The sequence below is a fragment of the Danio rerio genome, chromosome 16 (assembly GCF_052040795.2).
Source record: "Danio rerio strain M-AB ecotype USA chromosome 16, GRCz13ab, whole genome shotgun sequence".
Classification (NCBI taxonomy): domain Eukaryota; kingdom Metazoa; phylum Chordata; class Actinopteri; order Cypriniformes; family Danionidae; genus Danio; species Danio rerio.
In genome coordinates this window covers 44,187,247-44,201,297 of record NC_141036.1, presented here as the reverse complement: position 1 = coordinate 44,201,297, position 14,051 = coordinate 44,187,247, and the positions used below count along the sequence as shown (strand labels likewise).

The 14,051-nt window shown below is 37.5% G+C and overlaps 1 protein-coding gene across 2 annotated transcripts in view; it reads left to right on the top strand.

Moving 5' to 3' along the window:
* The window catches only part of rspo2 (R-spondin 2), a 100,520-nt gene that overhangs the window by 32,329 nt on the left and 54,140 nt on the right, over nucleotides 1-14,051 (top strand). For both annotated transcript variants that reach the window (XM_087286084.1, NM_001281990.1), the window contains 1 exon segment: nucleotides 2,983-3,171. In XM_087286084.1, coding sequence (XP_087142210.1) covers nucleotides 3,045-3,171 — 127 coding nt within the window. In that variant the 5' untranslated portion in view covers nucleotides 2,983-3,044.

Sequence of the window (14,051 nt, the reverse complement as noted above, 5' to 3'; positions counted from 1 at the left end):
CATTTCACTCTGCGGCCATCTTTAAAACGTCTCTCGGGCATTAACCTTGGGCAATCTGTTTGAATGGGGAAACATCAACTTGCTAAGCTTATGATTACATTTCATTTTAAGACTAATCAATGAAATTAAACAACAACTGTCTATTTAGTTTCATTTCTAAATGTTCATATCAAACAAAATCTGCAGAAACTCATTTCTGGTCCGAGCCCCTCCCCCGGAGAATTGTCATTCTATAGCAATCGCTGATTGGCTACTGTACTAGAAGGTGGGCTTTATTTGCCAAATTCACAGTTACACTTTTCCTCTTTCAAAAGTATACGAGTGACATGTCTTATGTATTCAGCAAGCTGTCTCATTTCAGAGTTGAGTCCTTCGAAGTCCACACAGGCTGAACCGAGCGTTTTGAAATGAGACGATCTAGCCTACAGAGGACAGATTTCGTCACGTTAATGAGCGCTGATAAGATTTGTAAAAACTTTTTTTTTCAAAGTTATTTTAAAACTTATTTCAAGCGATCTGAAGGCAAAACAAGGTATACAGAAGCTGGAAATATATTTCCTTTGATCTATACATGTACACATACAAATTTAAACTGTCAATAAAATCAATCTTTAGCATGACATGTCATACTCTTTTAGTTTTTAACATGTGTTTAGATATCCAAGTATGAATAAACTTAATTCATACATTTAAATCTGAGTTTTCTATTAAAAACGCCCTGCCATTGTCAGCATGCAATGAATCTTGGAACATTCGAGGCCGCGAAGAATCCACCGATTGTGTAATCTGTAATTTCCCATTATCTGGGAAACGGAGGATGCATTTTGAGGCTGTGTTTGAAGGAGACTTCGAATTTTTTTAAAATGAGACACCCTTAGTCGCACTGCGATGATGTAACGCACTTCGAATGCATCCCTCAGAGGATGCAGCCTCTAAAATGAGACACAGCTATAGTCTTTGTGAAGGGCTGGTGTGGTGAGAAATCGAGTCCCCCCTGCAATCTAGTCCGCTTAGAACTCCAATGGATCGTCTGCATTGAATGCCTGATCAAAAGCTATTCTACTTTTCCACAGTGCATTTATAATCACATCTGGTGCTTTTTATAGTCTATTCTCAGTCTTGAAATATTAACAAAACTAACCATATCAGTACCATTATTATGAGTAACTAACTACAAGTTAAAGACATGCATAGTTAAAATAATTGAAGCGTTTGTAATGATGTCTTTTTGATGTATTTATGTGTAACATTATTTATTTACATAAGAAATGGTAGCATGAATGAGAAATTCTCCATGCCACAACACATGCCTTTAGTTGTACATCAGTATACGAAATATATCATTTAAAATAGTTTTATGCCATTATAACGCTCTTTTCAATTATATGAATTTAAAGATTTCACTGCTTTTATATATATTTTTATGCTACAAACTATTCCTATTGCAACTCCAGTGAACCATTAGGATTACCCAGGGTCCTGGGCAGACCTAATTGTCAGGGGGGACTTGATTTCTCATAACACTGGTGTCCTGCTGAGTTTAGCTCCAACTTGCCTTAACACACCTGCCAGGAAGCTTCTAGTATATTTAGTAAGAGCTTGTTTAGCTAGTTTAGGTGTGTTTGATTAGGGTTAGAGCTAAACTCTCCAGGACACCGGCCCTCCTGAGTTTGGATTCAATAGAACAATACCCATAATTTCCTTCATAATTCAGATGTTTATATATTTGGTACTGCCGTAGGGACCTTAACAAGAAATGGCCCATCCAGGGATGTAATTGAGATGCTTTATTATTGATAAAAGTATGAGAATATTAACATTTACAGTGCTTCTTCTGTATGGTTTTTTCCTTTCTCAAGACTTTCTCTTGTTTAATTTTATAGAAAGTGTTTATGAATGGCATTGTGAAAGAATAACATTGTTATAAACCATGCAGAGCTGTACTGTTGTTGTTTTAAATACTCTCTATTATTTATTCAGACTCAAGAAAAGATGAGGGTCAGCGAAATGCATGATATTTTATAAAGCATTGTGGTGGGTCGACTAGTTCGGACTGTTACTCTATCTCAGTTTGTGATATTTAAAACTTGGCTCCAATCAATAGCAATGTCTCTGGTTTGCAGCTATTGTGTGTGCCCAAGGACATTTTCCTGTAAAGAGGACGCTAAGGAGCTTACATTAAGAGACCTTTATTGTGAAACGGTATGGTCGTTACTGGCTCCTTTGTCTTCCACCAGCAACATGATCCTGCTCGGAGTCAATGCGGTTTTGGGCTTTCAGCGGCTGTCTGAACTCTACATACAGGAGTCGAGCTTTGAATCAAGTCACTGTGCTGCTCGCATTAAAAAAGGGTTTCCTCTTCAGAAATTTCAGGCCTCGCTAGTGTCACAGTAATGACAGTTTCTTTAGTCAGTGAAAGTTTTATGTGTCAATGAAAACGTCTTAGACAGTTCTATAGCGGCACACGTTTAACCGTTCAGCGGGGCACTTTGCCGTTAGTTTGCTCTGTGGTGTAGTGGTTTACAACTTAATGTTGCTAGTTCAATTTGCCGAAGCGAGTCACCATGAGCTATCAACATGTTCCCTAGAGCAAGGCACTTAACCTCAGTAAATCCAAGTGAACTCTTTTGAATTAAAAATAAATAAATAAACGGTTGCTTATGTTTTCCTGTTTATGGTACATGTTCATAAAGATTAGGATCTCCCATCAAAACATTAAAAAAACGCATTTTAACATATTTCGGCCAGGATTAAGCTATGAAATTGAATTTATTTCACAACAAACGCAATAAGGTCAGTCTGTAAGTTTGTACTTTAAATGCATTTTAGCTCCACACAGTGCATTTCTGTTCATTTGTCAGTAATCACCAATGATTTGCCAAAATCCCAAACGTTTGGTACAAAGACATAAAGAGTGTTGGTAATGCTAGTAATCATGTCACTTTGTGTAAACGTCTATGTTTTTGTCTTGCTTTATTGTAGCTAGCTATGGAGCTTACCCCATCTGTAAAGGCTGCTCGGTGTGTTCCAAGGACAACGGGTGCATGAACTGTCAGCCCAAGCTCTTCCTGTTCCTGAGGAGGGAGAGGATGAGGCAGTACGGCGAATGTCTTCACGCCTGTCCGTCAGGCTACTACGGCATGCGAGGGACAGAGATCAACATGTGCTCCAGTAAGATCCTACAGTATTTTTTCACACACTTACACTATATTGTAGCACTACTGTATGGTTGTTAATGCATTGACACATCTTTTTAACTTGGACTATGGAATATGTTTTTACCTGGTCAGAGGTCACTTATTGTGAATACTTCAAGAGAAGTAAATCTGCCTTGCATTTGAAGTACAAAATGCTTCTAACTTGTAAATTTGTTATGAGTGTAATAGTTTTGCATAGACTAAGCTGACGACAAATTATTGAGTATTTATTCCAGTGTTTCTCAACTATGTTCCTGGAGGACTACTAGCTCCACATTTTCCATGGTTGCGTGCAAAATCACATTTTTCCATACTATATAGTATGCCAAAATCAGTATGCGAGCCGAGTAGTTTGCCCGAAATCATATATTCAAAAAACAGTATGCGAGAAGTACCCGGATGACCCACGTTCGGTGAGATTCTGAAGTGTGCATTTGATGGACGCCAAGCTATGCCATGATGTTCCGCGAGAGGATTCATAAATGGGAGTGAAGCGACGCAACTCTTGTGGGTAGGTCACGTGATTATAAAAAAAATGGTGGATGTAGTATGTCCGAGTTCCATTTATACTACTTACATTCATACTGCATAGAACCCACAGGCCAAAGTAACCTTTGATTTGGTTCACCATCCCATCTGAGAATGGCTTAGACATTGTCTTTTTTAAAATTTAATGTAAGCTTATATTTGTTTGTTTTATTGTTAAGCTACAAAAATGCTATCTGAACTTAAATGTTTCAATGTAAACGGTGTAAATATATCAGACTTAGTTTAAAATGTACATACGACGGATAGAGGATACTGCAGAGACTTTGATGAGTAAATTAAGGCAAAGGCAGATTCTGCTTCACTAGTGTATTCAGCATTACACTCCACTGTGTTATAAATGGGATTGTTTATGTTTACATTGCAAAGTTCTAATTGAAAACGTTATGCTGCATTAGGAATATGCTGATGTTATACTGAATTAGGAAATTAACCATAGCAATTGTAATGTAAAAATATTTGGTATATTTATATTTGGCCCATGGCTATCAGTGATAATTTGTTTTTTAGCCCTTCATATGAAAAAACTGGGCACCCCTGGTATAGAACATACTTTTCTATCGGGCGAGTAGTACATTTAAATTCAAATGCAATTCTTACTGAGAAGTAGGCGGCTGCGTCCGAAACCGCATACTTCCATACTATATAGTTCGCGAAAATCAGCATGCGAGCTGAGAGTAGTATGTCCAAATTCATAGAATTCAAAAATCAGTATGCGAGAAGTACCCGGATGACTTACTACTTCCGGCGAGATTCTGAAATGTGCATCCCATGCACACTGCACTATCCCATGATGCTGGTGCAAGTAGGTCCCGTGACCATGACAAAATGGCGGATGTAGTACTTCTGAATTCCATTAATACTTTTCACATTCATACTGTATAGAACGTACTTTTCTAACAGCTGAGTAGTATGTTTAAATTCAAGTAGTAGGCGGTTTCGGACGCAGCCAGCAATTTTGGACGCAGCCCATGTCTCCTTAAGCAAACACACCTGATTCAGATCATTAGCTCATTAGCAGAGACTGAAAGAAATCCATTTCGGACGCAGCCCATGGCAAGGTACTGCATTTGAATTTAAACGTACTACTCGGCCGTTAGAAAAGTAGTATTCTATGAATTCGGACATACTACTCGGCTCGCATACTGATTTTGGCGTACTATATAGTATGGAAGTATGCGGTTTCCATGTCTCCTTAAGCAAAAACACCTGATTTAGATCATCAGCTCATTAGCAGAGAATGAAAGACCTGTTATGGGTGTGGCAGACAAAGGAGACATCCAAAACATGCAGTGCTGTTGAACATGGTTGAGAAACACTGATTTAGTCTATAATAGAGCTGGGAGTATATATAAGGTCTTTTAAATAGCTTCGTAGATATAATTAACTATCTAAATTAATTATCAGATCCTTTGACAGATAAATGTGCTAATAGATCTGCTATTTGCACTGTTTAATGCATTTAGAATCTGTGGTGCTTGCAGTGCTCAGCTTACATTTTACAGATATATTCTGCATCCTAAGTTGCTTTGTGAACCATTTATACATTTTTATACATTTTACTAAGAATACTATCTAATCAGACTTTATTCAAAGAGCCCCTATTTCGCAGTATAAAAGGTCATATTTTGGTTTTGGGTGTCTCTAATAGCAGCCTGATATGCATGCCAAGTCAAAAAACACATTCATTGTCTTATAATATGCATTTATTTTTTACCTATTATCTCAACGACTTCTATATGATTTGTTCAGTGATGGATTTTTTTTCCCAAACCCCTCCTTTGCATGAGGCTAATCTGTGCTGATTGGTCTGATGACCCAGTCTATAGTGATTGGTTGACTGCGTTCAGGGCGAGATGGAGAGAAATGCAAAAGAAGCAGTCAGCACAGAGTATATGTGAGATCCCAATGTAGGAATGTAATAAAGGCAAAAGTTTAACTATTTTGAAAATTAACCGCGCCACTCATGTAAGGAACAGCTGATGGTTGCCATAGCAACAAACAGCAGGAGATTGCATGCACAAAATGCATTTAAATCAGTAAAGGGAGAAGCAAGCGTCACATTTTAATTGTGGTTTTGGAGGTGATATTTGAAATAACCCTTAAAGATTTAACCTGAGAGATACATTACAAGCAATGCTCTATAACTGATATGTAATTACAAGCCGTGCGGAGCCATTACAAGTTACAACACACAATTAAATACATATTTTGCGAACTACAGAAAACGAGGCAACCATTTTACTTTCAAAATTTTAACTTCAAGTTGTGTAGGAAGGAGAAACACTTACAGGATCTGAAGGAAGAAGAAACTGGTCCACGCAAACTGTGTAACAGTTACTGCCAATATCTTGTACATTAATAGTCTTTGCTGATATTTCCTTTATTAACGATTGACCGGCGAATCCCGCGCTGCAGATTTAGTTATCGTATTAATCATTAGAAAATGACAGGAACAAACACAGCACACGGTTGGCTATACTGTGGTGCTGTTGTGAAATTGAACTTTAACTATTTATTCCCCACATCCACATGTCTGGCCATCTTTTAGTGATAGTAATCTTTACGTCATGGTCAATCCCTCGCACTCCACTAGTGTAGGAAGGGAAAGGCGCGTTCACGTTTTACCGGATCGGATAATTCATATTTGGTATTGTTTTGTGTCAACATTGATACGAACAGGCAAAAGATCCGTACGAACAATGAACAGAAAGTTGAATATTTTATTTAAAAATCTATATTTTTAAACAAGGTGCATATTCAGATTTATCCCTCAGCTGTATGTTTTCATTCACTTAGAGCTGTGCTGCGCACTACATGGTCATTTACAAAAACCCATAATAGGGGCTCTTTAAATGCATGCATTAGATATGCATTAAAGTCTCAGGATTCCTAAATTGTGGCATTTGTGATGGGATTTACTAAAAAAAGAAGTACAGGATGTTCAATTCTTTAATTGACTAGTCAGCTGTTGGCCAGAAACAGGAGCAAAGCAGAAAAATAAAATATGTTTGTATTATATTATATTACTTTTATTTGTCTGCAAAGAGCAATATAATAGTCATACCGGAATTGCATATCCTTCTCCTGCCATGCCCTGTATTTTATAACCTTATTTTAACATTTGCGCCAGGCCTGAGACACTCCGAACCTTTGAGGTTAAGTGAAAAGCCTGAGGTGTTGGCTTCATGCTTCGCGTGAAAACAAAACTCTAACTCTTCAGATTGTTTGAGCCAAACTCCTGACAGACAGACTTGAAACCTCAGAGGAGTGTGTCAGGACCTACAATGCTAATAAACCCAGATACAGTACAGACACCCCTGTGTAAAAACATGTCCCTTCTCACTTTGCAAACCTGATACAGATTTATCTGCCAATGTTTATCAGATGAGGACAAGAGGGAACGCCTAAAATACCTCATTTACCATAAACTTGATTGAGGTTACTTTATAGAGATTGCCAGTTCTTGACCAGCAATCCAACAAGTTGGGTTGGAGAGATGGAAAAGATGTTGTTCTTTAAGACTGTGTCCTCCAACCATTCGCTGTCCCAGTTGAAATTTGATTTTAAATGGTACTGATATGTGGCAAGTTAATCTGGATTCCTTTCGTGGAGAACTTCTCCCAGAACAAAACCTCACATTGTCACGTAGCATCAAATCTCAGCGCAAAGCCTACTTTGATGTGATCGCCATTTCAGTCATGACTTCGTAATCCAGCTTCGCATTTGACCCTCCTACTTAAGTTATGCTTTCTCTGTCATTTTTGCTAAACTGCTCATGTCTGTCAGTCATAATGAGATGTTCTATCAGGGTTACTGTGAAAACTAATCACTGGGAACACTCAGAAGCCGATAGAAGTCGAGTTTTTAGAGCAAATACGTTCTTCCAAGAGCCTAGAATTGTGGATTACATTGAAGTTGATCGTGTTTTTAAAAACAGGCTCTGAAATCACTTAAGGAGCAGCTGCTTATCATTATACTCGAGTGTGTGTGTGTGTGTGTGTGTGTGTGTGATCCTATCTTGTTTAAGAATGCTTTGCAGAATTGCCGGGCCTGAGCGAAAACAAAGGCAAAGAGGAGACAGGTTTGCACTACATCAGTACAGACTCTTCCGCTGGAGCCGTGGGGTGGGGTGGAACGCTTTTCAAATCCACACATCCAGATTGAACACTCTGACCTACCTCTGGCGAACATCATATGCGTGACCCAAGCCTCTCGAATGAGCAGAAGGAAAGCTGGATTGTTTTCTGATTCTGTGGGAAGATGAGTTTGGTGTTTGGGACTTTGTTTGAACTTTGTGTTGCTAAGCTACAAGTTATAGTAGTTTAGATGTATAAACTATTAATTTGGGGGGCGACATGGTGGCTCAGTGGTTAGCACTGTCGCCTCACAGCAAGGAGGTCGCTGGTTTGAGTCCCGGCAGAGTCAGTTGGCATTTATGTGTGGAGTTTGCATGTTCTTCCTGTGTTCGTGTGGGTTTCCTCTGGGTGATCCGATTTCCCCCACAGTCCAACGACATGCAGTACAGGTGAATTGAGTAAACTAAATTGGCCGCAGTGCATGTGTGTGAATGAGTGTGTATGGGTGTTTCCCCAGTAATGAGTTGTAGCTGGATAGGCATCCGCTGCGTAAAACATATGCTGGATAAGTTGACGGTTCATTCCGCTCTGACGCCGCCTGAAGCGTCCTGGTTAAAAAATGATTAAGTCTTTAACTGATGGTTAATGATTCATTTATTGGTCACATTCCAAACAGCTATTAAGCATTACAGCAATGTGAATCTCCATAAGTACTAGAGAGAAAATAACCAAACAAACAAACTAATTCCACAAATTAAAACACTAAACCTACATCAACAATCAAACATTAATCTTAAACAAATAGACCAAATGACCTTATTTTCCCTTAAACCTGGAGCTAAAACTCATAAACGGGGAATCAGTGAAGCAGCCGTATGCCTGTGCCTATTTTACCATGTTTCACCTAGTGTTCCAAACAAAATACAACAAAATAACAAAAAAATCTAAATCATAAACAATAAAGTAACAGATTATTTCAAGTTTCATTACACTCCCACCAAATCTTACAGTACATATTAAACATGAATGATTTCCACTAGAATGAACTTACAGTAAACAAACTCAGACCATGGAAATACCAAATTGTTTTTTACTCTCATTGAAGAGAATAACATCGGGATACTAATTGGACTCTAGCAACAGTCCAAGTTTTTGTATAGGCCTTTCAGTTACTGAAGGTTTGCCAAGACCTTTGTCTTTCATGTCATGTTTTGAATCGCCTAGACATATATTTTGGCTTTTGTAACCAATCTGTCGGTACTAACGGTAGTCTCTTTTACTCTGTCCAATCTCCATTGATTTCTTGGCAAATCGTCATCTTTCACAATAACAATATCACTAATCGGAATATTTCTCTTAGGAATGTGCCATTTTGGTCTGACAGCTTTGAAAGATATTCTCTGCGCCAGTGACTCCAGAACTCTTACAATAAATGTTGCACTTGTTTCCCCCTTTTACGAGCATTGGCATGTTCCTTAAAATTTCCTGGAGGGGGTAAAGCAACCATTGAATTAAATGTAAGTAGATGATTAGGAGAATGAAGGGACAAGGCTGAAGGAAAACGAATGAACAAAAAAACAAACCGACGAACAAACGAACAAACGAATGAATACAATTAAATTGAAGAATTAAGACTGTGTAAATCACACTTTTCTCATGTTGATCATGATTATATACTTGCCTCCATGTCTATGTCTCTCTTCTGAGTAATACAAAAAGATGACGATTTGAATATTTTTGCCAATTAAATAAAAAATAATAAATAAAATTACAATTTATATGAGAAACTTAAGCTTAGCTACCAAATAGTTGACCATGCTTTGACTGTTTTAAATAATTCATTTTAAAGTGATTTAAAGAATGATGTTTTAAATTATGGTTTAGACACACAGCATTGTTGGTTTACAAAGAAAATCAAACAAACATAATCCTGTTGCTCTACTACACTTGATTTTGGTTTTATTTAAAAAAAAAAAAAAACAACAAGAAAAAGTGTTAAATGAGAATCTAAATTATTTTATGGCATACTTCAAAAAATAAAGATGATTTAGTATTCAAAAATGTTTTATTTTGAATATTTTTTAAATAAATAGGTCTTACACTACATTTTTTAGATTTTTCATTGTATATGTATTAATTCCAGTACTTTTACTATAAACCTAAATATCATATTTGGTAGAGGTTGATATTTTTTTGAAATTATGGGATGTGTTGTAGCACAATACATTGAGTGTGTTAACTAGCAACGTTAGAAGTTAGGAAATGCAATACAAAACATTTTTTCTTGGTGAGGTGGTTAAAGGGTTAAACTTAATTGAGAAATTTTTACTTCAAAAAAAAGAACAAAAAAAAGAACAAAAGAAAGCATAAAAATTTATTAAAATGTTAAACATGAAAAAAAAACATTATTTACATGTAAATGAGAACTGTTACAAACTGTAAAAATGTTGGTAATTGAAATAGAACTGAATTTAAATTAAATATAAACAAAATTGAAGAACAATTGGGAATAGAAAAACAAATTAGAGTTGTTGCAGATGAACTAGCTGAAATTAAAATTAATAAATAAAACTAATAAAAATAAAACTAATTAAAAAACATCAAAATTAATCAAACAAGGAAGAACAAAACAAAATTACAAACATTTTAACTCTAAAAATAAATTATATTGGGGATCACGGTGGCGTAGTGGGTAGTACAATCGCCTCACAGCAAGTAGGTTGTTGGTTTAACATGCGCTATAGGTGAATTGGGTAAGCTAAAATGTCCGTAGTGTATGTATGTGTGTGTGTGTGTGTGTGTGTGTGCGTGTGTGTGTGTGTGTGTGTGTGTGTGTGTGTGTGTGTGTGTGTGTGTGTGTGTGTGTGTGTGTGTGTCTAGTAATAGGTTGCAGCCGGAAGGGCATATTCTGCGTAAAACATATGCTGGATAAGTTGGTGGTTCATTCCACTGTGGCGACCCCAGATTAATAAAGGGACAAAGCTTATTATTTTTATTAAATACTGCAACAGTGTACAAATGAACACTGTTAAGCTAAATTTAAAGCTGAAATTATCTGGATGATTAGCTGCTTAATCTCCATGTGCATACCATTCTTTTATAATAATGACATTTGTTTTTATGCAAAAACTAACATGCAATATACAGTGCAGGGAGTTCCAGAGATACAACTGAATGTTGATCCAAATGTAAATTACATAATTCATTGATATCTATAAATATAAATGGCTGAATTGAAAGAACCAAAACGAAGACAGCGTCACGTAACGAACATTTTCAAACCAGAATAATTAACTTCAGCATTGTTTTTCAGATAATCAAGTAATGTTCCTTTCGCATGTTTCTTAAATATTTACAAACATATAATAGTATTTATATGCTTTAGAAGAGTCAGAAACTTACATACAACGCCTTTAAAGAGATCATGTTGAATTATTTCATGATTTTACTAGATGTTTAACTGTATGTCCAATACAATATGACACATAAATTAGTAGCTTTGCTGCTTTTGATTAGTCACTCCCAAACACAGCCAGCTTAGCTGAAACTAACCAGATAAAAAGAGATTGTGGGAAGGATATAGGAGAGATAAACTTTGGAAAAGAGGCTCAGCATGTAAAGAGAAATGGTGTGCTGGTACCATCAGTTTTTCCACAGGTTGTCAAGTAGAACCCCCTCCCCCATCCATCTTGAACCCTCCCTTTACATTTCAAGTCTTGCAGTATTACAACTAGGAACTGTCTTAACAGATACATAAGCAGTTATATATACACTCACTGGCCACTTTATTAGGTACACCTGACCAACTGTTTGTTAATGCAAACTTTTAATCAGCCAATCACATGGCAGCAACTCAATTCATTTAGGCATGTAGACATGCTCAAGACCATCTGCTGCAGTTTAAACCGAGCATCAGAATGGGGGAAGCAAGGTGATTTAAGAGACTGATTTAATGTGGCTTGTTTGTTGGTGCCAGACGGGCTGGTTCGAGTATTTCAGTAACTGCTGATCTCCTGGGATTTTCATGCACAATCATCTCTAGGGCTTACAGAGATTGGTCCGAAAAAAATATCCAGTGAGCAGCAGTTCTGTGGGCACAAATGCCTTGTTGATGCCAGAGGTCAGACAAGAATGGCCAGACTGGTTGGAGCTGATAGAAAGGCAACAGTAACTCAAATAACCACTCGTCACAACTGAGGTCTGCAGAAGAGCATCTCTGAACACACATCATGTCCAACCTTGAGGAGGATGGGCTACAGCAGCAGAAGACTGGTGCCTCTCCTGTCAGGTAAGAACAGGAAACAGAGGCTACAATTCACACAGGCTCATCAAAATTGAACAACAGAAGATTGGAAAAACTTTGCCTGGTCTCATGAGTCTTGATTTCTGCTGAGACCTTCAGATGACTACTTCCAGAAGGATAACGCTTGTCATAAAGCGCAAATCATCTCAGACTGGTTTCTTAAACATGACAATGTGTTCACTCAATGAGGACTCAAATGCCCTCCACAGTCACCAGAACCTAATCCAATAGAGCACCTTTGGGATATGGTGGAACAGGAGATTTGCACCATGGATGTGCAGCCGACAAATCTGCAGCAACTGCGTGATGATATCATGTCAGTGTGGACCAAAGTCTCTGAGGGATATTTCCAGTACCTTGTTGAATCTTTTCCATGAAGGATTAAGGCAGTTCTGAAGCCAAAAAGGGGTCCAAACCATCACAAGTATGGTGTACCTAATAAAGTGGCCAGTGAGTATATACAGCAAACATAGAATATAATTTGTATATCATTCTTTTTTTACTTACAGTTTTTTACTTACTGCTTACAGCTTACTGATGCATCTCTTTTATGGATGTGCAGCTTTACAGTGGCAAGGTTGCAAATATTAACGTTGACTTTATAAAATATATTTTATGTGATTGATTGCTCATGTTAGTAAGCTGCCTTCCGCTGAGTAAAAGATATCGGCCCCAGATGACCTCCTGTTTATCCGTATGTGAAGTTCCCTTTCCTCTCTTAACTCATATGGAAACCCTTTTTAGAGCTTTCTGATTGCCAATATCCTGGACGTGCAGTCAAGTATCACAGTTAATCCAGAACTAGTATATGTGCCACTTGAGAGCCCCCGTGTCAAGCATAATTGTTTCATCCAATTTTATACTCTGTTTTATCGTTCCTGGTGTTGTAAAATCTGTTCCTGTTGTACTGTTGTTGCAATTATTCCCACTTTGTCACTATTTTAAACTGGCTAATGTAGGCGTTTGAGCAAGTCTGCTCAAAACCTTCTTAAGATTTCGGGTTTTACGGTTAGTTTTGATAATCCAGTGGGACTGAAGTGGACCTCTGCCACACGAAAGAACTGTTGACTAAAGTGGTACCTAAATGTAGTTAAGGAATCAACACAATTCCAAAATATGTCCTTCCAATGAGGTAATGAGTTCTGTACCCTCTGGAAATGAATGGTGTGTTGCAGTTAAAGCCATTTGGGACCTTCAAAAGAACAGTTGCCGTTGGCCCCTGTCTTACTCTCTCACAAGAGAACTCGATTTGTGTAAGGGTTGTAAGCTACACACATGTGCTTCACCTGAATTATATGATCATTGTGAATGTACATGGCTAGTGTCAAGCTAAACTGGGAACTTACTGACATCTGAAACTAGTTAAAAGAGCTATATATAAGAATTCAAAAACCCTTGTCATGAGTTGCACCAATGGGATTAAGCAAATAGTTGCAAGCAACTGATATTTCATACCTGCATATGTGTACATGTAATGTACAGTAAAAGAAATGACGGTCGGCCATTGGGCTTCATCAGTCCGTCAGTCAAACTAGGTGGTTTGGTTGTTGGGTTAACGTCAAAGCTTGTTGGTCCGATTCATCATGTCGAAATGTTGGAGATTACCAAAAAACATGGGGGGCGGGTAGAATTACTTCAGTTTTCCAGGAGTATAAACAAAACAGAATGAAATGTAGTGTTGGAGTGTTGGCAGGTATGCCCAAGATTGGTTTTCCACTGAAGGGTTGTGCCTGGTACTCAGATAGCAAATCTCATGTGGCTTAATCCATATGAATCTATATGATTATTCAGCTATGGATCACATACGTCTGCAGCCGGAATTAAGGAGAATTATTTACTTTATTTATTAAATTTCTCATTAATTGTATTTTATTAACATCTACTCCTACCCCAACCCTAAACCCAACCATCACAGTAATGTAAAAA